Source organism: Ostrea edulis, chromosome 5, assembly GCF_947568905.1.
Source record: "Ostrea edulis chromosome 5, xbOstEdul1.1, whole genome shotgun sequence".
Lineage (NCBI taxonomy): Eukaryota > Metazoa > Mollusca > Bivalvia > Ostreida > Ostreidae > Ostrea > Ostrea edulis.
In genome coordinates, this window is record NC_079168.1 from 58,905,689 (window position 1) to 58,931,941 (window position 26,253).

Here is a 26,253-nt window from a genome sequence, read left to right on the forward strand (position 1 = left end):
AGTTATGTCGTTTTCAAATGCTCATTTTGTACTGTGATTTGAAATCCTTTCACCCACAGGCAATTACATGTATACCACTTTGGTTCGAATTTACTATTACAGAGTACTCTTTAACAGTAAATTCAAACCCAAGCAATATAATTGCCTGTACTTGACACTGTGACCAGTATAAATGACCCCCTCGCGCAAAAATCCGTGCATCAAAGGACCCCATTGGAAATACATTGTAAGCTTTCATGGGTTATCCGTGGTATTTATATATGTATGTTTGTATATATCTATATTATTTATTTTATTTACTTTCACCTACAGATATATAGAGAGGTGTGAATGCTATAACTGTACTTACATTATAAGCAGAGGTGTAACTAGTCTGAAGTCCTACCAACATGTACAATCTTACTGCCGTGACTATACAAAATAAACTAGGAAGTTAGCCACACTGGCATACTACAAGTTGACATAGTATATATCGGAGAGGGAAAATCCTTTTCATCGGAACACCTTAGTTCATTTACTACCTGGTAAATATCAATTTATATTCATGGATTACTTGTTTGTACTTGTACATGTATCCAGCTTTATTTTCCCAAAGTAATGCACCCTGCCAGACTGTAATTTAAGCCATTTTTATTTGATGCACATTGACTGTAACACAGAAAACATTCATTATTTGTCACTCCATTTGATAACATAAATACATATCTACCACAATTGCTTTGATCACTGAATATTCTTGTATGTTAAAAATCAGGTTTGGCTATGCCAAGTCTTGCATTCAATTCATATTCTGTTCATGCCAAAGCAACTCCACTTTCCACTATTCAATCCATACAACAGGGACTCCATTCTCCACATAACTGCGTATTTCTCAGCCCGCACTACTACTCCAGCCCCCCTCCCTTACTCCTGAGATTCCTCAGTCTCCATTTCCTCAGCCACCTCTTCCTCTCCTTTCATTTCTGCTTCAATCTTTTCCTCTTCCTCCTTCTCTTCACATTCCTCCTCCTCCTCCTTTGTGTCAGCAGTGTCATCCTCGGGTGCCTCCGCTTCCTCCTTTGGTTCTATCTTCTTCTTGGACTTTTTCTTGTCTTTGTTCTTTAGGGGAGGCCTCCCTCTTTTTCTTCCAGTGCTACAATCAATAGTATTTCATGTCAAGATTTGTATATTTCAGGATGTTGACTTCTGCTTGTTGAGAATAAGCATATTTAATACTGTAGATCACTAATTATTCCCGAGAGATTTAATTCCGCGTTAATTTGAATGACTTGACATTTGCAAATTCAAATATCTCGCATTTATTTCTACTTTTGGCGGGTAAAATTTTACGCATTACCAACTGTCACAAAGGTTTTTTGTGGTATACTAGTATGTACCATAACATACATATATACCAGAAAACGTATTAAAAATCTCTTTATTTCCATAATGTTACCTGTGCAATTAGTAATCGATGCAAATAAAATAGAACTGCAATACAACTAAACACAATTTTAATGAACATATGTACAAAAGAACAGGCATATAAAAATCATTTGCAGCTATGTTTCTTTTATGAACTTTAATTAAATACATTTATATTCTCCCTCACTTTGTTCGTCCGAATATAAATTAATTAGATGCTAATTACCAAAAAACAAGAAACTATATAGTATAAGTAGGATGGCAGCTCGCTAGCACTTTATTCATCACTCGTAATGTCCTTAAGAAATATATCGCAAACAAAACTACTCATGTTAATACACATCAATATATACACAGATTAATGTCATCTGATAAATGGTTACTATCCGCCATATAAATATTGTAAAATTTACCTGTACGTAGAGCTAGCGAGCGTGCTTAGAATGCCGCACAAACACATGTTCGCCTATTTATATGCCTTCACCACGTGACCAATACAAATGATATTCGAACCCGACTACCTATAAAACACCCGCATATAATTATAATTATACATACAAACAACCCTTAAGATTGTCACAAGGCAAGCAGTGAGGTGTGAAATGGGTCAGTCAAAACAGCTCAATGTATACTTAGTAACTTAGATAACTCCTGCCATCACCCATGCATTTGTAATTAACTCGTGTTTTTGAGCCAGTTCATCTAATGATTTCATAACCTACATGTACTTAGCGTGCATGGGTTTGATTACAGATAATCGCATATCAACTCGGACATCTTTAATACATATGTATTATTGTTTTTCAACTAATCAGCGACTTTACTGGCATAAAAGTCTTCAAAAAGTCCTTTCATTGATTGTTTAGATGGGACATTAATCCTTAAGTCTAGGGGATGCAGACGATCAGTACAAACACAACAAGAAGATCGTCGTCACGATGAGCTGCAAAAATATCAACAAGAGGCCCAAGGGCCTAGAATCGCTCTTCTGATAAATAGTACAACCCCACCATTTCTATTCTTAGCCTCTTAGTATTCTAAATCTTTAGTTAAATCCTAAGAATTCAAAAAAAGTAGGTCAATGTGACCTACTTTTTGGTTTACACATTTTGAGAACCCAAGAAATATCAACTGACAAAGTTTGATGATTTTAAGCCAATTAGTATCTGAATATTGAAGTATAGCTGTCAAATTCCAATCATAGGTCATGGTGACCTACTTTTTGGTCGGCGAACTCCGAACATGCAAGACCCATCAACTGACAAAGTTTGATGACTGTAGGTCAAATAGTATCTGAAATATATAAATATAGCCGTCCAATTCCAAAAGTAGGTCAAGCTGACCTACTTTTTGGTCGAAACCCTACGAACATGCAAGACCCAACAACTGACAAAGTTTGATGACTGTAGGTCAAATAGTATCTGAAATATATAAATATAGCCGTCCAATTCCAAAAGTAGGTCAAGGTGACCTACTTTTTCGTCAACACCCTTCAAACATGCAAGACCCAACAACTCTGCTCAGAGTTGTACTCAAAACAAACATGGCTGAGTTTGAGTACTGTATAAGTTTTATAACCTCCTGGCCAGATTTCGTAATTGATAACAATACTGTCATTTGACGTTTGTCATCCATGTGGGCAATGGCAACTTGTTTTGAGCTAGAGAGAGCCATTGTCCAGTCACTTACAGGGGTATAATTGGAGCCTGTTTGATCCCAGTTGATAATAAGATAATCTGGAATATTATACTTTTTTACTACATCACTGATCCTGTCTAAAAACTCAATTTTTATTTTGTCAAGATCCTTGTCAAGGTGACCTACTTTTTGGTCGAAACCCTTCGAACATGCAAGACCCTTCAACTGACAAAGTTTGATGACTGTAGGTCAAATAGTATCTGAAATATATAAATATAGCCGTCAAATTCCAAAAGTAGGTCAAAGTGACCTACTTTTTGGTCGACACACTCCGTAGACTCAAGATGCATCAACTGACAAAGTTTGATGATTGTAGGTCAATTAGTGACTGAAATATATAAATATAACTGTCAAATGCCAAAAAAGGTCACAGTGACCTACTTTTTGGTCAATACACTCCGAAGACTCAAGATGCATCAACTGACAAAGTTTGATGATTGTAGGTCAAATAGTGTCTGAAATATAGTAATTTAGCTGTCAAATACCAAAAGTAGGTCACGGTGACCTACTTTTTGGTCGACACAAACCGAAGACTGAAGACGCATCAACTGATAAAGTTTGATGATCCTAGGTTTTACAGTGCCCAAAATATGCATCTAAAATTGAAAATGTGAAATTTGAATATCTGCAAAATTCAAAAAGTAGGTCACTGTGACCTACTTTTTTATAAATACGTTTCAAGGCCTCAAAATGCATCAACTTACAAGATTTGATGATTCTAAACCTCTCGGTATTTGAAATAACAACTTAAAATATATCTATAAATGATAAGCCATAAATTTCAGAAAGTAGGTCACGGTGACCTATTTTTCACTTGACGCATTTCAAGGTCCCATGATCCACCAACTGACAAGTTTTGATGATCATAAGCTTCAAAGTGTCCAAGATATGCATCAAAATTAATTTTAAAATAAATACCTGCAAAATTCAAAAAGTAGGTCACCATGACCTACTTTTGAGACAACTTGACACAGGGTCCTAAGATGCATCAACTGTCAAAATTTGATGATCCTAGTCCTTATAATGACTAAAATATCAAAGATTTAAGGAAATATAAATTTAGGTCAACTTTGAAGTGACCTTGAGACCACGCCCTTTGCCCCAGGGTAATGCCTTGAACAATTTTTAATCTACAACATATCCTCATCCTTATGTGTAAGTTTGGTGATAATCTGCCCAGTGGTTCTTGAGAAGAAGATTTTTTAGCAACCACTACTTTTGTTTGTATTTTCCTGATTATCTCACCTTGTTAAAGGGTCACATCCCTCTATTTAGTATGTATGAAAGCCCTTGGGCCAATGATACCCTGTAACAAATTTGAAAAAAATTGGTCAAGGGGTTCTTGAGTTATAGCCCTTTTTCTAAAAAGTTTACGCACACCGCACAAATGGCCATAGCATTAGCTCTTTGAGCCTTCGGCTCAGAAGAGCTAAAAATGCACAAGGCATACTGGCAAAGTGGAAGATCCTCTTGGTCTTTAATGTTTTCAATGATATTGTCCACATATCTGTTAAATTAAATTAATTATACGCATTGTCTAATGTTAGCATCCAAACTTGGGTCGTAGGTAGGAGGGGCTCGATTTAGAAAACCATTATTGATCATCGTTGAATATTCATCCGAGTATTAATGTACACTAAAACTGATGAAGCAATGTGATGGTACATGTACATATCTCAATTTTACTACAGGGTTTTTTTTTTGGTACCGGTACCCAAATAAAAAGATGAACCAATAATTACATTTTGATATAGGAATACTGTAATTAATTGACGTACCTCAACATTGACTCTGCCAATGTGATTCTGTATGTGTTATATCTCAGTCGTCAGAAAATGGATAAATAGGACGACAGGCATCGGATTTATGGTCATTTACCTGGGTAAATCAGCTGTGGGGGAAGTTAAGTCCCAGGCCTGGGGGTTATAAAACTTCCTACTCAAACTCCGTGCTCTAAATCGTACTCATACTCAAAAGTGAAGGTTATAAAACTTTTATAAAATCATTCTCACACTCAAATGGAGTACATGGTGCTCAAGATTTTTTGAGTATGCTTCAGAGCTTGCTCAGAGTTGCACTCAAAACAAACATGGCTGAGTTTGAGTACTGTATAAGTTTTATAACCTCCTGGCCAGATTTCGTAATTGATAACAATACTGTCATTTGATGTTTGTCATCCATGTGGGCAATGGCAACTTGTTTTGAGCCAGAGAGAGCCATTGTCCAGTCACTTACAGGGGTATAATTGGAGCCTGTTTGATCCCAGTTGATAATAAGATAATCTGGAATATTATACTTTTTTACTACATCACTGATCCTGTCTAAAAACTCAATTTTTATTTTGTCAAGATCCTTTGGAAACAATTAAAAACCCTTTGTACCCTTCCTTCTTACCATATCTAAACGCCTCAAAATTGACATTGCCTACACCTTGTCTAAAATCAGGCCGCCACCGTACTGCGCTAACAGAATTTTTTCTTTGGACATTATGATTCCTTTTACTGCAGCTATAACGATGCAAGAACTTACTATTCCCACTGGCAGCTTTCAAGTTGAGTAAGTACTCGCAGACATCAATATCATATTTTCCTAATTTTAAGGGCCGACCACGAGGGGATCTGGAACACGACATAATCATAGTCTGAAGGTCACAAGAACTTTTCTTGATTTTCTAATAGAAAGTCTTCATACTCCTCACGGTACTTTCATTAATATCAGTTTCCAGTTCTTTTGAAAAATGTCTCACTGCAGCAGTATTACCATGTTCAATAGCATATTTGGCTATTTTTGCCTGCAGTTCTCCAAAATAATCGCCATATCTTTTACGTTTTCTTGACCAAGATGGGGGCGTTGATGGAACTTGAATTTCTCTCTCAACTTCTTTGTTAAGCATTTGATGAAGGGGAGAAGTTGGAACTGCTAATAAATTTTTTCTCTTTGGAGAATATTACGATCAGAAGCATGGGAGCGGATCTATTTGCGAAATATCAGTTATTTTTAACTGTATTCTCACAAATTTAACATTGTATTCGCGAAAAAACACCGGACCTTACAAATGCGAAATAAAATATTCACGAAAAATAAGTGATCTACAGTAAACAGTGAGAAAAGAAAATCAACTTGAAAGAGGTGCACATGTTTTAAAGCTAAAAAAAAAAACTTATCCGAAGAAAGTCTTTAAGTAATTTGTGTTAGTGCAGGAATTGATACTGGTGTTATATCTCAAAAGAAAGGAAACTGTAAGTTGACATGAATGCCATTGTTTTGTCTGTCAGTGGAGTCTGACCTTGTTTTAGAGGAGGATTTCGGTGTCTTGCTGCTCTTGGATGGTTTGGGGGTCTCTGGTCCCTTACAACTCTTACACTTCCAATGACCTGTCGGGATGGACTTCAATCCTACACAGAAGGTGTGGTACCCACGATCACAGAGGTCACAAAACATCATCTTGTCCTGTGAATTTAATATTAATAGTATAGGAATGACAAAGGGTTAAAATCATTTCAAGTTGATACTAATGCCTCGTTCACACAAATGTGCATTAAATTTTATTTTGCATTAAATTTGATGTGAAGTAAAATAATTCGCATTAAATTAATTCAAATCAAATAGCGTTCACACAGCAGTAATATTTAATGCGAAGTAAACCAATGTGCATTAAACTCAGTTGCATCTCTAAATTAAAGGGTGCGCGAAATGAATAAAAGAATAGACTCTATCATTGAAAATTATTTTATAGATATTTTGATGAATATTGATAAGATACATAATTGATTGTTCAAAACACGTTATATCTTTTAACAATCTACATGTAACTGATCTACATATAAGGAGTTTTGTCGTGTTTGTTTTTATATGTTCCCAAGAAATCACTTGTTATTTCCTCTAACTTTAGACAATATATTGCTTCTTCATAAGCCCAGTTAAAACATCAGAACGTCTCTTTCACCATTCCGCTGACTACTGTTGTGACGTAGTTTTTTTGGTTTTTTTTAATACATATTATACACTGTAAGTCTACTATGACATCATATGGTATAAAGAAATTTAACAATGATCGAGCGGCATATTTGTTAAAATGTAAAAGAGAAAATCATATTATCACTATTTCAAAACATTTTTGTTGTATTTAAAAGCAATTCTTTCCATATCTATTACTCAGTATGCCTATGCAGAGCACATATTTACGTCTGACATTATCTAATGACATGCTGTTTGTCCATGTTTCTTTAGTGATTACTATCATTTTGATTAGTTTTTCGCACAAAACTAACATTGATATAATATAGCTGACCATGGGTATGATGCATGTGACCCAAATTTGCCATTACGCATGCGTCTACATTTAATGCGCATTAGCTTTGCTTTGCGTTCACACGGAGTTAATGCGAAATAAATTTCATTCGAATTAAATTGCGACGTAAATTTTAATTCGAAGTAAACTAATGTGCATTAAAATCTCCGTGTGAACGTGGTTCAGATTTAATTTGCATTAACTTACGTTTAATTCGAATTAAATTCTTCATGTGAATGAGGCATAAAATAGTACTGAAACAGCAGATCATCATGAACAAAATACCAGGCCATTCATAAACCAGTGTTCAACTAATTTTTCAAAACATTGGATATTTCAAATAAAATTTAGGAAAACACAATTTTCCTTACTTGTACATACTACATGTAGTCAAATCAAGAATACTGTAGTGACAATTAAAGGATATATAGAATCATATAATAAAACCTTAAGTTTGAATGTTAAAAAAGTCTATACATCTCTCAAGCTTTCATTATACCGAGCGAAGCAAGGCTCTAAAGGTAACACATATATATGTAAAAGAAAAAAATGAGAAAATCAGCAAATGAATAGAGATAATCTCTACAAAGGTTTACTGAAAATTTTGTGATCCATATGGGCGCCGCCATTTTGTTTTGTTCATTAGTTGCTTCTACAGTTATTCATGTTTTGATTTTGAATGCCAAAAATACAAGACTGGCGTGCAATTTGTAAATTCAAACACTCAGTTGTTAAAAATGAATGGTACATGTATGATTATTATTGTTATAGTTTTTAATCAATCATCAAATAGAAAAACAGTAATACGACTAAACAGAAGATGAGTTCATGAGTTTCTTTGAATAAAAATTTACGCTATATCTATGCTTACTTTTTTACCACTTTGAATTGGGTGGTTAATTTTGTTTAGTTTTAACTGTCTTTTAAATTGCAAACGGGATGTATTGTTGTTGTTTATAATTGTTCAATTTGAAAGCGAGAAAAAAGGCCAAGGCTAAATGTGACATCACAATACACATTTTACGTTGGTTGGCATTAAATGAATAGGTGAATCCTGTGGTTATCCTCATCTACCCCCCCCCCCTTAATATTTAGATGTTACTCTGGTTGTTTAACATATAATTGAAACATAACATATTGCCCTTGTATTTGTTGCATTAAATGTATCCAACAATAATTAGTTACAACAGTCTATCTAATTGTCCTCAAGTTTACAATTGTGGGAAAGTTCAAATCTTTATTACACATATCTAATGCATAAATATTATCTTGATATTTATCAGACCAAAGAAAAAAAAACCACACTATACAGCCTTCGGTGGCAAATTGCAATAAACATCAGTCAGTATAAATTTGTTTTAATGAGATATTCTATTATTGGACATTGTTGTGTGTAAATTTGTCAGGTAAGGAAAGGATCCAGATGTTTTGTTCATTCCAAGCAATTTTTCAAAAATGAAGTGTCCAACATATTCAAGGTGTCAAATTTCATAGGATTATTCTTATGCCTTTCATTGCACTCAGATAGTCACAGATAGGCATTTTTGTAAAATATCAGTTCACAAACCCCCCTAACCCCCCCCCCCCCCCTCTCCCCCAAATCCTCTCTAAATCCACATATGTTTAAGCAATTGGATAGCTTTCCACCAAACTTTCACTTGCCAAATACACACTCAATTGCGACTTCGGTATTTGCAATAGAGATAACGCGTCCTTGTCCGCCAAAATTTAATATGCTAAATTTATTAGTATACCTTTGAGCCAGCAAATCGCCAAATTTTAGACCCGTGGAAAAAAACTGCTACACAGTATATAATTCAATATAGGACAAAGTTGATATCACTAATTCATGATTGTACAAAATAGTCCAAGATCTATACCACATCAAGCCTTAATTATGCCAAACAGTATTCTTTATGCAATAAAAATGTTCTTAAGCTTTGAGACACTGACCTCATCATAAGGATCCATGCACTCTATGCAGGTTTTACAATCCATACACTGCCAGGGGTAGGTCTTAATGACGACCACCATCTCACTAGTCAGGTCCAGACAGCCCGGGTGTCCTGAAATAACAGGGTAGGTTACTTACATCCATACTTCCTCATGCTGGCTGCTTTTTATTGTTTATAGGTCAGTTTACGCTTTATAATCTGCAAAGTGGATTATAAAGCAGCGTAAACTGACCCAAACCAGTTTATACTCGTATAATTTGCCCCAGAATTAAAGTCATTCCTTATAATTTAATGCAGGAGACAAAGATACAAACCTTCGTTTATCAAATTGTACATAAACTCGGAAAAAGACAAGTCGACTGAGCCGCGCAATGATTCACTTAGCAACGACGAAGCGTCTAGCTACAAAGGTCGCCATCTTTAAAAGTTTTAATAACCCAATTCTAAGCTACAATTTACATTTCTATACAGATGCACAAATTGACAAAGTTTGTTGATTCTATGACTCATATCTACATGAGCCTTAAAAAAGGGTTATGCCATATATGGCCATATCATCTTAATCATAGGTCACAATGACCTTGATTTAGGGCACGACACACCTTCTCAAGATGCATCAACTGACCAAGTTTGATGATTCTAAACCAAATAATTGTCCAGGTACAAGACGGACAGGATTTTGCCATTTTGGCCACATCGTCTTAATCAAAGGTCACAGTGACCTCACATTAAAGTGTGATCCACCCTCTACCTAAGAAGTATCAGCTAATAAAGTTTGATGATTTTAGGTCTTATAGTACCTGAGTTACAAGCTGGACATGAAGCGGGATGGATGGACAAACAGACGGACAGATATGATTGCCATACCATAATACATCCCATCTAAAGACGGATGCATAAAAACTGATCAATTAAGGAGGTATGCTACACCAGAAAAATTTGATGTAGATGAAAAATCGAGGATATGTACTACAATATTTTGAAGATGAAATTTTTCAAATTTACTTTATTTTGTCAAAATATATATATATATAGATAATCTGAAAAAAATTTAAAACCCCTGCTAGACTTGAACCTGCTACCTACAGTTCAGCAATCATTATGCTAACCTACTGAGCTACTTGGCAAGGTATTTAAATTGAAAAGGAAAAGTCAAATATTGCTGATATTGATTTTTTCCTCCATGTTTTTCAAGGAAGTCAGTCATTATGACGATGAAGAGTACCTCCTTAATGAAGTTTGGATTATAAATGTTGGCACTGACCTCCCTTGCTGCACTCTGAGCAGATAACCAGATCAGATTCACCTTTGACCTCTTCATTTTGTCCACGGCTGCAGATAGCACAGATACTGGGATCAACAGGGGCTGCTTCCTGAGAAGAAAATAAACACTGGAACTGAAAGTTATAAAAACTGAAAGTAAGCAGCAGAAAAATAAACAAATACTCAACTGAAAGTTATCAAAACTGAAAGTAAGCAGAAGAAAAATAAAATATTCATTTACCATAAAATTTCCATGATTTTATTTTTGTTGAATGTGCTTTACTTAATACGATAGTTTCGAGATACGAACTCTTCTGTATAGGAGGTGCATTTAGTGGAACTTTGAATGCCTAAGTGGGACAGAGTGGATATACAGCCAACGAGGAAGACAATGAAATGTATTAAAAGCGGCTTCTCTTTAAATGTGTAAATGTGGGAAATACTAAATACTATCGAAAGAAATGTTTTACCGAAGTGGAAACATACAAACAATGTCATATTTGCAAGAAATATCTTGGATATGGTACTTATGACCAGCAAAATAACGTGATAGGATAAGAATTCTATGTATTTAATTACTTCCTAAATACTTATCACTTACTTAGTTTGTGTATCAGTCGAATTCGGGTTATTAAACAGCGTATGAGAAACTTAATGAGTACATTCACTTACGCTGTGATGAATATCTGTCCCACTCCCGCGTGTAAACAAATTCTTTCGCGCCTTACTATGTACGAGAGTTCTACAAAGGGAAATAACTCGGACGTATCTCGAAACCGGCGTATTTACTATAAAATCTCTGCAATTTTGTTGATCGTTCAGTACCAACTTAAGGCCAATTCAACTTAATTAGTAGCTTATCATCCATGGTCACCAAAAAGTATGGGGCGGGTGGGTGGACTTTAATTTTTATTTTCTGAGAAATGACAAATGAGTTTTTGTCAACATAAGTGCATCATATAATGCCAGATGGATATCAATCTATGCTTATTTCACAGACGAATTCCAGGTTAAGCACAGAAAGATACCAAACTTCTTCAAGATTTACGCTCGTAACAACACGAGAAATTAGGAAAACCATATCTATTTTCTTCACGTGGCTTTTCACATTGCTATACCGAAAATATAAACAAGAAATGTAAATACTGGAGTCGAACATGAAAATTTTCCAGAAATCGCAAGTTTCGCAAAATAAAAAAAATCAGGGTGGACCGATTTTTGAGGGGCAGGCGGGATGATAATCTATCAATTAAGTTGAATTGGCCTAAGATAACTAAGATCACTTAACAAAATATCTTGGGATTCTATGATGTTGCAATAGTTAACGCATTTCATTACTTTTTTTGTTGTTTACCAATAGTGCATGCATCTATAAAACCTATGACAACCTGTGATAGTTATAAGAACTACTCCAAATATCTTCTAATTACTTAAACAATGTGTAGAGATTGCATTGCAATTGATCAACACCAAGGGTAGATTTCAGCATGCTGAAAATAGTTTTGTACAGCAGCATAAAATCATAATAAATAACAAAATCATACTATATAACAGAATCATAATGAACAACAAAATCATAATAAACAACAAAATCCTAATACATATTATATAACAAAATCATATTATATAACAAAATCATAACAAACAAAATCATAATGAATAAATCGTACTATACGAGAGGAAAATTTTCACACAGTAATTGTCTTGTACTAGTTGTCATCTTGTTTTTGGATACTTCTATACCATATAATGTCAGCTTGATGTATAAATACTGTTATAATGTCAGCTTGATGTATAGATACTGTTATAGCATATAATGTCAGCTTGATGTATAGATACTGTTATATAGTATAATGTCAGCTTGATGTATAGATACTATTATATAGTATAATGTCAGCTTGATGTATAGATACTGTTATATAGTATAATGTCAGCTTGATGTATAGATTCTGTTATACAGTATAATGTCAGCTTGATGTATAGATTCTGTTATACAGTATAATGTCAGCTTGATGTATAGATACTGTTATATAGTATAATGTCAGCTTGATGTATAGATACTATTATATAGTATAATGTCAGCTTGATGTATAGATACTGTTATATAGTATAATGTCAGCTTGATGTATAGATACTGTTATACAGTATAATGTCAGCTTGATGTATAGATACTATTATATAGTATAATGTCAGCTTGATGTATAGATTCTGTTGAATAGTATAATGTCAGCTTGATGTATAGATTCTGTTGAATAGTATAATGTCAGCTTGATGTTTAGATACTGTTATATAGTATAATGTCAGCTTGATGTATAGATACTGTTATATAGTATAATGTCAGCTTGATGTATAGATTCTGTTGAATAGTATAATGTCAGCTTGATGTTTAGATACTGTTATATAGTATAATGTCAGCTTGATGTATAGACACTGTTATATAGTATAATGTCAGCTTGATGTATAGATACTGTTATATAGTATAATGTCAGCTTGATGTATAGATTCTGCTATACAGTATAATGTCAGCTTGATGTATAGATACTGTTATACAGTATAATGTCAGCTTGATGTATAGATTCTGCTATACAGTATAATGTCAGCTTGATGTATAGACACTGTTATACAGTATAATGTCAGCTTGATGTATAGATACTGTTATATAGTATAATGTCAGCTTGATGTATAGATACTGTTATATAGTATAATGTCAGCTTGATGTATAGATACTGTTATATAGTATAATGTCAGCTTGATGTATAGATTCTGCTATACAGTATAATGTCAGCTTGATGTATAGATACTGTTATACAGTATAATGTCAGCTTGATGTATAGATTCTGCTATACAGTATAATGTCAGCTTGATGTATAGATTCTGTTATACAGTATAATGTCAGCTTGATGTATAGATACTGTTATACAGTATAATGTCAGCTTGATGTATAGATACTGTTATATAGTATAATGTCAGCTTGGTGTATAGACACTGTTATACTGTATAATGTCAGCTTGATGTATACTGTTATATTGTATAATGTCAGCTTGATGTATACTGTTATACTGTATAATGTCAGCTTGTTGTATAGATACTGTTATAACATATAATGTCAGCTTGATATATAGATACTGTATACTATTTCCTCTCTATCTATTGGTGAACTCCATCTGTACCTTGATTTTCTTCACCTTTACAAACTACCTTTGCTTTACTTGCCTTTTTCTCCCCCTCCTTTCCTTCATCAGTGTGCTCTGTCTGCACCTTGTTTTCCCTCACCTTTACAAACTACTCTTTTCTCGTCCCTCCTCCCCTTCACTGGTTTACTGAATCTGTACCTCAATATCCTTCACCTTTATCTACCTGTGTTTCACCTGTGTCTTTCTCCTCCCTGCTCCCCTTCACTGGTTTACTGAATCTGTACTTCAATATCTTTCACCTTTATCTACCTGTGTTTCACCTGTCTCTTTCTCCTCCCTCCTCCCCTTCACTGGTTTACTGAATCTGTACTTCAATATCCTTCACCTTTATCTACCTGTGTTTCACCTGTCTCTTTCTCCTCCCTCCTCCCCTTCACTGGTTTACTGAATCTGTACCTCAATATCCTTCACCTTTATCTACCTGTGTTTCACCTGTCTCTTTCTCCCCTCTCCTTTCCTTCACTGGTGTACTCCATATGTATTTTGATTTACTTCACTTTTACCTACCTGTTTCACTTGTTATTTTTCTCCCCCTCCTCCATTTCAATGGTGTACTCCATCTGTACCTCGATATCCTTTAACTTCACCTACCTTTGTTTCACCTGTTTTTTTCTCTCCCTCCTCTCCTCCACTGGTACCCTCAGATCCACTACTGCTGTCATCAGAATCAGAATCTGACCCTGACCCCTACAACACAAAAAATCCAGCTGTCACTATTTACACTTTATAAAGGGAAGAAAATATCTTGGAATAGAAAATCATGAGGACAATGGCACATCAATTTTGATACCATACATAAATAAACACTGTTTATACTTTTATACTCAAAGCATACTGAGATTTCTATGTTAAAACATTAGTGATATTTGATAAATCCAAATCAATGTAAACAGTAGATTCAGAAATTTTCATTTTGTATGCAAGATTGATGTTGATTCATATGCCAGCAATTGATTTTGCTGTACTGTAATAAATGGAATGAAATATTTCTTATTAAATTCTCACAAGTTCATAATCTCCACAATTGATTAATTCTAAACTTTGAAAACAGATATTAACTTGAACGTATTCCTTTTATATTTACTATGTTTGTTGTGAGATAAATCTGTAAAATTAAAAATTGCTGTGAAAGTAAAATAACCATAGTATTAAGATTACTTTTTTGAAATAAAATGTCATATGGTTAACCCTTTTGCACTAAAGCAGACCACTGAATTTCATTCAGATTTTCTTTCAGATGGATATCAATACATTGTTCACAAAAGAAATAAAGATTTTTTTTTTTCTCAAATGAAGAAAGGGTTACCTTTTAAGGAGGAATTTGATATGGATGGAAAGTGGAGGATATGTACAATATTTTGATATTGAAAACTTTCAAATTTATTTTATTTAGTTAAAAAAAGCAGTTGTTGTAGAAAGAAAAACCCCTGCATGACTCAAACTCACTATCTACAGATCAGCAGTTGACATGTTAACCTACTGAACTACCCAGACAGGCAATCTACAGATCAGCAGTCAACATGTTAACCTACTGAACTACCCAGCTAGACAATCTATAAATCAGCAGTCATCATGTTAACCTACTGAACTACCCAGACAGGCAATCTACAGATCAGCAGTCAACATGTTAACCTACTGAACTACCCAGACAGGCAATCTACAGATCAGCAGTCAACATGTTAACCTACTGAACTACCCAGACAGGCAATCTACAGATCAGCAGTCAACATGTTAACCTACTGAACTACCCAGACAGGCAATCTACATATCAGCAGTCAACATGTTAACCTACTGAACTACCCAGCTAGACAATCTACAGATCAGTAGTCAACATGTTAACCTACTGAACTACCCAGACAGGCAATCTACAGATCAGCAGTCAACATGTTAACCTACTGAACTACCCAGCTAGACAATCTACAGATAAGCAGTCAACATGTTAACCTACTGAGCTACCCAGACAGGCAATTAAATTTAAAAGGAACATCGCTGATATTTATATTTTCATTCATGCTTTAAAAGGAAGTCAGCCATTATGATGATGTGCTATTCTTCCTTCAGGTGAAAATGATTATGAAGTCATGAAATAGAAAGACATCATTTGCAGACCTTCTCTACACCCTTAACTATGAGATTAAAACTTTTTTATCCAGTTTGAATACTGGTAAATGTTTGTTCAGAGGATGGCCCGTGAGGCAACATGGGGGCACAAGAGGGGTCCAATTGAAACATAGTAAATCATACTATTAGGGCTATCTTTTAAAACTTCTATTGAAGACGAATAATTATAACTTTTCAATGCTGCAATATGTCAAAAGTATATATGTAATGCAACCATTTTTTAGTAGTGTACAGTGGAGCCTCGTCAATCCGGACTCTTTGGTTCCCAGCTAAATCGTCCGGATAAATGAAGCGTGCGGATAACTGAATCGCATATTTTCTATCTTCACATAAGTAACCAATATGCTTACTTTATTGATGTGTAGTGAATTAAACACATTTTATCATTGGATTTAACCATTTGCATTAGTAAATAAATTATGAAAATGTTAACATTTACATGCATTTCAAAGCACTAAAATTGAAAGATATGTGTGCAGTGTATTTGCCTAAGCTTATATTGTAATTTACATGTATATTAGCACTACAAATAAATATACAAAGCTGTGTACCGTATGCACTGAAACAAATAATGAAGCACTATATGTAACTATAAATAAATAAATCATTAGTAACTAACATAATCATTTACACTTCAAACATTTCATCCCAATTTTAATTCTTAAAGAGGCGGGTCATTTCCATCTGTCACGATTCACGGGTTCAGCGGTCTGATAAAACCTCGTCCAAAGTTGATTTAAGAATTTCATGTTTATCATGTCAGTTGACAACATTCTTTAACCAAAATTCCATCTGCCAGAGTTTATATTTCTTATTCGATAATTATCCAAGCCAATATCGGGAAAACAAAATAATTTAAGCTCGTAATATTAAGACCTACTACTGCTTTCATCTAGCCACACGCACCTATTTTTTTCATGATGCGATAATAACGGAACAAAACTCGGGTGAAACCAACATTACAGGTACAAACAAAATTTAATTGTCATTTTCCTTAAAATGGTAATTTTCTCACTTCTACCTAGAGTTTAAAAATTCGAAAGCAATAAACCAACGTAACAAGAATCAATCGTACACAGGTACATTCTACATGCGTGCCATTCTAAACATTCAAAACTTACTACATACACATGTGCACGAACATACATGTATATTTCACGCCAATCAACAGTGTAAAATCCAGAATCTAGATGTATACTAGTAATCTACATTCTTTAGATTTGAATAAGCCGATATCAATTTACGAATCAGCACAACTGATATGTGTAGCAGTTCAATAAAACATATCATTACGGAATGATGTTTATTTTATCAATACTATTAGATCAAGACTATTAAATAATATGCTACAGATTCATTTACAAAATTTCAACACTACACGCAATACAAATCTTATGTGCATAGATTGGCAATACAATGTCTCGATCGGCACGTACCGTACGTCAAACTGACATATCATCACACACCACCTAATCAAAGGGAATTGTTGACAGGGTACAGGTAATCGCTTCAATTAGACAGTTTGGTTCCTTTTCTTTATAATTTACACCTTGCTAAAATTGTCCGACAAAGACCTTTCCTCAAAAAATTTACTGTCCGGATTAATGGTACAATTTTCAATGAATTTTAACGTTTTGTAGTAAAAAGATGACCGTCCGGATCCGGAACGCGAATTTCTGGATTAATGATGTAAAATAACATATAAAAATTCCGTTCCATAGAAAAATCGTCCGGAAGGTGAAGCGTCCGGATTACCGAAGCTCCACTGTATATCATTTTCTTCTTATTAAGATACGCTTCTCTTCAAGAGGTTGGTGAACATTCAAATTGTTCTGTTGTTCGTTGGTGTGCATCACAATTGGCCTGCTGTAGGTTGATGTGAATTGAAAGTGGTCTTTTGTAGGTTAGTTTAGTGAACATTGATATTGACCTTACATAGGTTAGTGAACATTGATATTGACCGTTGATAGGTTAGTGAACATTGATATTGACCTTGTTTATCTAATTTCAAGCCAAACTAAATTCTTGGGTTAACATAACCAGGTACAGACTGACAATGTTACAGAGTAATTTCTGTAATAGCAGAAAATATTTACATTTCTGATGTTTTTGCCTTTGATATCTTTATAAACTGTAATAATAGGTATTTCCTGTTGAATGTGCAGAAATTGTTAACAATGTACTTGTGAATCTTGATAAGGCCAATTCAACTTAATTAGTAGATTATCATCCAGGGTCACAAAAAAATATGGGGCGGGTGGGAGGGTTTTATTTTTTAAATTTTATTTCCCCGAGAGAAAAAAAGTACGTAAAGACAAAAGGCATCACACATCAAGTTAATTTACATGAAAATTCAAAGAATCCTTGGTATAAGATATGAAACCAATATTCTGTGACTTAAATCATTTACTCATGTCACTGGGAAGCAAGTTTGTTTGAAATCGTAATTTTTGTGAAAAAAAAAAAAAAAAATCAGGGTGAGCCCTTTTTTGAGGGGCGGGCAGGGATCATAATCTATCAATTAATTCTAATTGGCCTAAATGTAGTACTCTATTTTAACAGCTGATAATTTCAATAGAAATGAAAGTAGAATATGAATAATTATAAGACATAAATTTTTATTTTGAAAATACATGAAGGTATGAACTGCAATGTTTCATGACAGCATACTTTTCATGAAGTGTTAACTGACATACTCTCATATATTTTCAAAAATGAAATTTATTTCTTTAATTAATCGTCTATTATCAATTCCTCACATAATATTGCACAAGTATTTATATTTACAAGATTGTTTCTCTATGTCAAATTAAAATAATCTTCATTAGCTAGTATTTTCCATTCTAACAAGTTACTTTTATATCTAAACTCAAAATTACAATGATAAAATCAGTACAAAATTTTTTGAAATTTCACGAGATGCACCTCGTGAAATTGTAGTTGAATAAGATCTTGCTCTTCATAAGGAATCTATAACATGCTTCATAAGTAACACATTGATGATGGAACGAACGTGCACTTTACAATATTGTTGTGTTTGAGTGTTAAGGAAGCATTACATGTTGTATACGAGGAGGGGTGCAGTGACACTGGACACAAATACAAACATTATCATCTTCCTCTGAGGCCGTCTCGGGCTCCGCCTGCTCCTTGGGATTTGCCAGCGTTGTCCCCATTCGTTTGGGGGGATTAAACATGGCTGTGTTCATAGGGAAATACTTAATCTCATCAGATGAGTACCTATAAAATTAATTGGAATCAACTCAACATCCATCATTTGGATTAATCTTAATCAAAATAGACCTTCAATGAATTAAACCCATTTTTCCAGGAAAGTGACCATCGAGTGAATTGTTTAACAAATAAAAAAAGCATCCTGTTAGTCCATATACACAATTCTGCATCATATTGAGTGTAGGAATGTTCCCCTTTTACACTCTCTGTCAATGGCACCATCAAAACACACTTCAGATCTTAATGATAATACAGAATCGTCATATAGATATTTCAAGCATTACTCATTTCGGGAAATACTGAACTGTCATACTATATTAACTTACCAAAATAAACAACCAAGTTCTCTTGAACTTGGCTTTCTAAGTACATTTGATAGGAAACTACTTATAATTTTTGAAAAAATAGATAGTAAATCCTGTATTTATCATGGAATACCCTTGTTCATATTTGATATTTTTGCAGGAGGTTATTAGGAGCAATTGAAATAATGTGCACACGTTTTGCCACTCTCCTCTTCAATGCAATCCATTACAAGGTACTAAATATGTCAGTACAAAGTGGTCCTATGTTTGTAATTACTATAAAACATTTCCTTTGACATGAAATGTGACTCATAGGTAAAAAAAAACCACTATATGTATATCTGTATACTAATAACAATAGTAGAGTTTACGTGAAAATTTTAGGTCACCACATCTGACTCCCCCCCCCCCCTCTTCTTATCCCTTTCATTCATGGCATAAAGCAACAAATCCTTGTCTTCATTACTCAGTCTTAGGTCTTTTAACTTCAGAGATCAAGTTGTCTCTCCTCAGATACAGACATACACACATCATCAATCCCTAAACTGTTAGATCCACACCTTTTGAAGTAATTCTGGTACTGTCCGGGTATTAGTGAGACTGGGTATGTGTTGGGCACAGTCATTTCTCTGGGTAACACCTTGAAGCGGCCCTTGGGATAGTGGATATTCTGAAATTATACCCATCAATGAACTTACATATAACTCTCTACATGTGTTGGCCGAGTCAAACTAACAATCGATACCACACCTGAGCTTAAATTGTGATAATGCTTACACATCTTTCTTAAACTAATAATCAAAACACTTGTAAACCAATATATCAAAAATATACATGTATATTAATAATATACAATTTTAAAAATCTGAGATTATGAGAGCCTTTGTTTTTCTCCCTGTCATCCTAAAAGTATAATGAACTCTGCAAATCAGAATTTTAGTCATGAAAATTCTATTTTTGCATTCAATGCTGAGGTTGCCTTGATGCAAAAATAGGGTTCATAACTTACAAAGTGATGAGCAAAATTGAATTTTTTTTTTTAAAAACAGGTCTTGCAAAACAAGAAGAAAAAAAAACTCGAATAAGGCGAAATTACAGAAATCAAGTTTCATGAAATCTAATTGATTTACAAGAGCACGCTTACAAAAGTTTGAAGATCAAGGTAGGCCTTTCTCTCTTCTCTACGTTCCTTTTGAAAGTTTGAATTCCACTCTGCTGCAGACTTCATGGCTTTCTTAAAGTACATGTTCATCTTGCTCTTTTCCAACTTGGGCTGTGAAATAGGGATACTGATACACACAAATTTCAAAGCACCATGAGCAATATTGAGCAATGGTACATAAATCAAAAAATATCTGTCAAGACATGTCCCTGCTACATGATGTTAAATGAAAGACTTTGAAACTATACTTTCTGTGTATTGTCAGGATATATTTGTAATATTCCATTGAATAAGAGTGTGGATGGGTGATATTTGATTTTACAATTCTATTTGAAGAATTCTTACTTTCCAAATCTGAAATTGGCCTCCATGTTTTTCTGAATTCAGGTCAATATCAGTAAAAAGCATTCAGGGAAAAATCAAACACTGCAGCTAGTGAAGCTTTACATAAATATTTCCATTTGTGATGTCAACCACAGATATCAGAGAGAGCTTCATGTTTATCTGTCAGACAATGAAATCCTTATAAAAACACCCTAACAAAACACAGTAAACCACAAATGATGTCAAAGACAGTATTTGACATCCTTAAAGCAGTTACATACTAGAAACGGAAAACCCCAAGTTATGAGGCGTGCATGAGAGGAGGATGTCTGATTTTTTTTTCCTGATATGAGGAAGTGGTTAGGACAAATTAAATGAGGTCATTGTTTTTATGTTCCGAAAGTGCATTGTCATGGTGACACCCTACTCACAAAAAATACCTCAAAAGCGTCATTTTCCGGAAAGAATAGTCTTGTGAATTGTTCTTTGAAAAATCCTAATACACTACAATAAACAACTGGGACACCCAAACTGTTTACTTGATTCCCATTTCATGAGACTGGAATAGGTGAGGAAAAAAGAAAAAATTCACAGCAGGAAAACCAGACAGGATTGACATCAAATACCATGCTTGTACGTATAAATCTTTTACCACCATTCCCAGCTAAATACATCTGTCACTCATTCAGATCATATTCAGTTAATGCCACATCACTGGTAACTAGTTTTCTGTTTTCCCCCAAATGTTTTCAATGACTTTTGATTGTAGTACAATTAATATGTGCTGATAATCAATTCAGGTTTAACTTCAATAAATGATTGAAATTCATTGCAGTGTAGGCTGCCTCTGTAAACTGACTCACTAGGGGCTAAACTGAATAAAATCTAAAGTCCCACTCTATTTGCAAACAGTACTAATATATATATATATATATCATACTATATGTATATTGAATGTAATTACATCCCTTCACTCCAAAAAAATTTAACTATTGAGCATCATGCTTTTTTGGGTGTACATGTAGGCATGCATGTGTGTGTGTGTGTGTGAAAAAGAATAATGTTTGATATTTCCTATTTCCTCATGAGATACTATAAATGCTATAAAATAAGCAAATTCTTACCACTTCATATTCCTTGTGCTTTTCGCTGATTTTCTGTTTTTGACGTTCATGTAAAACCTCTGCATATTCCTAGAAGCAAACAACATCTACACTCTGTATTCTAGTATACCCCAGTCTTTCATTTTAAAGTTAACTTTATACTAATTATTTTTATATAGTGCAGTATAATGTCAAAAATTTACTTCATGATACTTAATTTTTACAATAAATCATGGATTCCAACATGATGCTTAAGAATGATACTGTATAACGGGTATTTTCTTTGGGTGGAAAATTTTGTGATGCGAGCCGTTTCCAATTTCTGCGGTTGCATTATACTTATCTATACCTATATGTGTCGATATATTTATATATATATATATATATATATATATATATATATATATAAAGCACTAAATAATCACAACTAGGTACTGAAAATTTTCGCCCCAGCCCGGGGTCGAACCAGCGACGTACGGCACCCACCGCCTAGTAAGATTGTCAAACCGATGCGTAAGTCCACTCGGCCACAACAACTTCCCTAAAAAGGAAGCTTTGTTATGCTCCTAAAGCGCTACTTATACACACTGATGCAATCCCACACAGTCGTTGTGTTATTCAGTGTTTAAGATATTTTATAAGGAGAGTGGATCTCTCGATGCAATTGTATAGAATATTTAATATAAAGCACAAACAAACAATTATAACACCCAACCTTACCTTTACCCCTAGGATCTAAACGATACATGTGAAAATCAATTAATTAATATATAAAGCACTAAATAATCACAACTAGGTACTGAAAATTTTCGCCCCAGCCCGGGGTCGAACCAGCGACGTACAGCACCCACCGCCTAGCAAGATTGTCAAACCAGTGCGTAAGTCCACTCGGCCACAACGACTTCCCTAAAAAGGAAGCTTTGTTATGCTCCTAAAGCAATTTTTGTGGATTTTTCATATCCACAAAAAATGGACAACCACAGAAAATACAATGTACCTGTTACACAGTATATGTTGTGAAATATGCATACTCATTTCTATCATAACAATTTATTGTTAAAAAGATTACAAACATGATTTCCAATTAAGTATTCTTGACTAGGAATTATTCAATTCCATTTCTGCTAGCAAATATTGAAAATAAAAAACCCATGTAAATAAGGAATATAATTTCGATAATTCCCAATAAATCCTTATTTCCTACTATAAGAAATTCCCGCGGGATAATCGTGATTGTTGCTTCCGTACCTGGTACATGACTGGATAATCTTTGTGCATCAGGTCACACACTTCATCACTTTTAAGTGCTGTCAACCCTGCAATTTCAGGAAGGAAATAGTTCTTAACTATAATGTGAATACTTTCTTAGAGTGACAATATTCTGCCACTGATAATACTTACATGTAGCAATCATGGAAATTTTGATAATTATGGTGCTGATAACATCTATTTGTGTTAATAATATATATTAGATAGAATTTTTTTTCCCTTACAGTTTATCGAGAACATTTTACTAAATACAAATCCTAGTTACAATTAAAGCATGTGCATCCATTTACATCATAAGATATGTTGTATCTTATTTTCAATTTAAGTTTATGGGGTTAATGGGATGGAAATCCCTTACTTTTCATTTTCATATTTCCATGCTGCCATGAAAATAATACATATAATGTATAATACGTAATAAGATTTATAAGTAACACAAATGCATTTTGTGCAAAGATTTCCAATACATGCTTTTAATTATTTGCTAGTGGGGAAGCCATACAGAATAATTACATAGGGGATCACATTTGATATCTGATATATCCATAATTAGTAAAACTGTTTCTGAAGCCCTTGTGTAAAAACAACGAAATTTGATAACCTGGCATATACAGCACGCTTAATGTCCACTCCGAGTGTATCATTTCTAGATTTGCCAGCAGGGCTGTTGGTTGGTTGTATTCTACCTATTGTTGTTTGTTTCAGGTAAAATCAACAGCTGTGTACCCCACAGAGAGTATGTCACACCCCTGGACAGGTGAAATTATATACTCTATTTCAGAGCATCATTGAGTTGATGCACTATCAATAAGACTTCTGTGGTGGTTTAGAGAAAAAGGGGGTGCAAATTTTTTAATTGAATTATTCTAGAATCCCAACTGATTAAAATCAGATCCTATGATCCGCTCACGTAGATCAATATACTCGTATAGTATATGCACATTTAATGCTTATTAAAAACTTATACTACTATAGCAATCTACGTAAGTGGAATACAAGGATCTGATTTTAATCAGATTGCCTAGAATCCTCACTATTATAGCCAAAATACAAAACGCTAACAGATCTACAGTCGACTCTGGATATATTGATATACAATAATTTTTAATTTGACAAAAGTTCGATATACTGTAAATAGCTTTTATTTCCCCCGAGACCTTATTTTCGCATACATACATTATGATGCATTTATTCACATTGACAAGAGTAAAGAGACATAACATTATAGGCTTAATCAATGCCGAAGTCTTCCATGCGTAAGAGTTTTTAAGAGTTTAAGCATGAGAACTAAATTAGTCTCACAAAATTACGTGTAAATAATATTCTCTTGAATAAAATGTGATTTACAGTTACTGAAGTTGACCAGTGCTCTCTCTCTCTCTCTCTCTCTCTCTCTATATATATATATATATATAGCACTAAAAACCAACAACACTTGACATCCAAAGTGTCAGATCTATTTGTAGATATGAGGTCAAATAACATGGTTCGTACAGAATTTTAGTCATCAAATTCCATGCCTTTTCCATGATCTCAACCTATTTTCCATGACCTCAAAGACAGACAACGGACTAATGACTATGACAATTATTTTACAAGAATATTATGTGATTAAATATACCAAACTGGATATACAGTTTTATCTGATTTTTTTCTCTCCTTTTTCGAAGATACAAACATGATTCAATTAGCACAACTTTAAAAGATCAAGTTTCTCGTCTGCTTGTTTTTTCTTCTTTTTTTATCTTCCAAATGATTGGTTACTACATTTGTTGACCTCGTGTCCGAATCAACTGCACTACCAGTACTACTGCTAGGAGGAGGTGGAATAGTTAAACTTTTCTCCTCTTTAATGTAATTTTTTATGAAACTACTCAAATCTCGTTGATCCACTTCTCTCTGAAGTTTTACATGTTTCGTTGAACGTCAATGAGGAGTCAGTGCCCCCACCCCCATGTTTCCTATACCCGCCTCCTTCAAACACGTCATCCAGAACGTCCTCTGTCTATTACTCTTAACAGCCCTGACCCACTTAAACTTACGCTACCACTTGGAAGAATAAATACATTTCCCAGGAGTTTTAGTAGTTCCAGATCAGTCAAAACGATATTGATTTATTTAAAAGGATTTTTACCTTAATTTATGAAGTTTTTCAAAAATTGAAACCTGGAAAAAGTGAAATTCCATGACTTTTCAAGATCTAAAACCAAATTCCATGACTTTTCAAGACCTAAAACCAAATTCCATGACTTTCTGTGACCCTGTATGAACCATGAATAAATAAGGATATAAAAAGCACTAAAAATGACTGACACGAACAATATTGAATTGAATAGTGCGCTTCAAAAATCTAAGGGTCCATATGGTCCAACCCTTTTTTCAATAACCTGTTTGTCATAAATGATTAAATTACAATGAATCTAGAATTAAACATGGGTTCTGCTAAGTGAGGCACCCCTTGCAATATTGGTATTTTGAAATTTTTTATCTACTGACCTTAAGGTTGCACAACCCTCATATATGATTTATCAATATTGATGGTTCAAAGTAAAACAAGAGGCCCATGGACCACATTGCTAACCTGAGCAGCAGTTCCTTGCAATAAACAAGCTTGAGCAAAACTAACATTAAACAGAAAAATAAACTTTTCGAAGGTAAAGACTAAAAATTCATTAATTATTAAAGCTTTCATATAAATTTCACCTTTCCTGGCCCAGCGGTTCTTAAGAAGAAATTTTTTAAATGACCCCACCCTATTTTTGCAATTTTATGATTACCTACCCTTTGAAGGGGGCATGACCCTTCATTTGAACAAATTTGAATAATTTTCACCGAAGGATGACTTGTATCAAGTTTGATTCAAAATGGCCCAATGGTTCTGGAGAAGATTTTCCCTATATATTTGCATGTAAAACTTTGATCCCCTATTG

The 26,253-nt window shown here is 34.1% G+C and overlaps 2 protein-coding genes across 4 annotated transcripts in view; one reads left to right on the forward strand and one right to left on the reverse strand.

Moving 5' to 3' along the window:
* Positions 1-613: 613 nt before the first annotated feature.
* The window catches only part of LOC125652232 (PHD finger protein 10-like), a 47,490-nt gene continuing 21,850 nt past the window's right edge, over positions 614-26,253 (reverse strand). Inside the window, exons 6-16 of one of the 3 annotated variants that reach the window (XM_048881265.2) lie at positions 23,303-23,370; positions 22,076-22,144; positions 20,610-20,738; positions 20,026-20,135; positions 19,034-19,166; positions 14,397-14,492; positions 10,613-10,745; positions 9,347-9,459; positions 6,389-6,552; positions 4,348-4,408; positions 1,082-1,132 (exon numbers count right to left, since the gene is read on the reverse strand). In XM_048881265.2, coding sequence (XP_048737222.2) covers positions 4,360-4,408; positions 6,389-6,552; positions 9,347-9,459; positions 10,613-10,745; positions 14,397-14,492; positions 19,034-19,166; positions 20,026-20,135; positions 20,610-20,738; positions 22,076-22,144; positions 23,303-23,370 — 1,064 coding nt within the window. In that variant the 3' untranslated portion in view covers positions 1,082-1,132; positions 4,348-4,359. Of the gene's footprint in view, positions 1,133-4,347; positions 4,409-6,388; positions 6,553-9,346; positions 9,460-10,612; positions 10,746-14,396; positions 14,493-19,033; positions 19,167-20,025; positions 20,136-20,609; positions 20,739-22,075; positions 22,145-23,302; positions 23,371-26,253 lie in introns of all 3 variants that reach the window. The other 2 variants (XM_048881262.2, XM_048881264.2) reach the window with 2 other exon arrangements.
* The window catches only part of LOC125652236 (uncharacterized), a 35,652-nt gene continuing 30,685 nt past the window's right edge, over positions 21,287-26,253 (forward strand). Inside the window, exons 1-2 of the mRNA XM_048881276.2 lie at positions 21,287-21,584; positions 24,029-24,080. Coding sequence (XP_048737233.1) covers positions 21,579-21,584; positions 24,029-24,080 — 58 coding nt within the window. The 5' untranslated portion in view covers positions 21,287-21,578. The remainder of the gene's footprint in view (positions 21,585-24,028; positions 24,081-26,253) is intronic.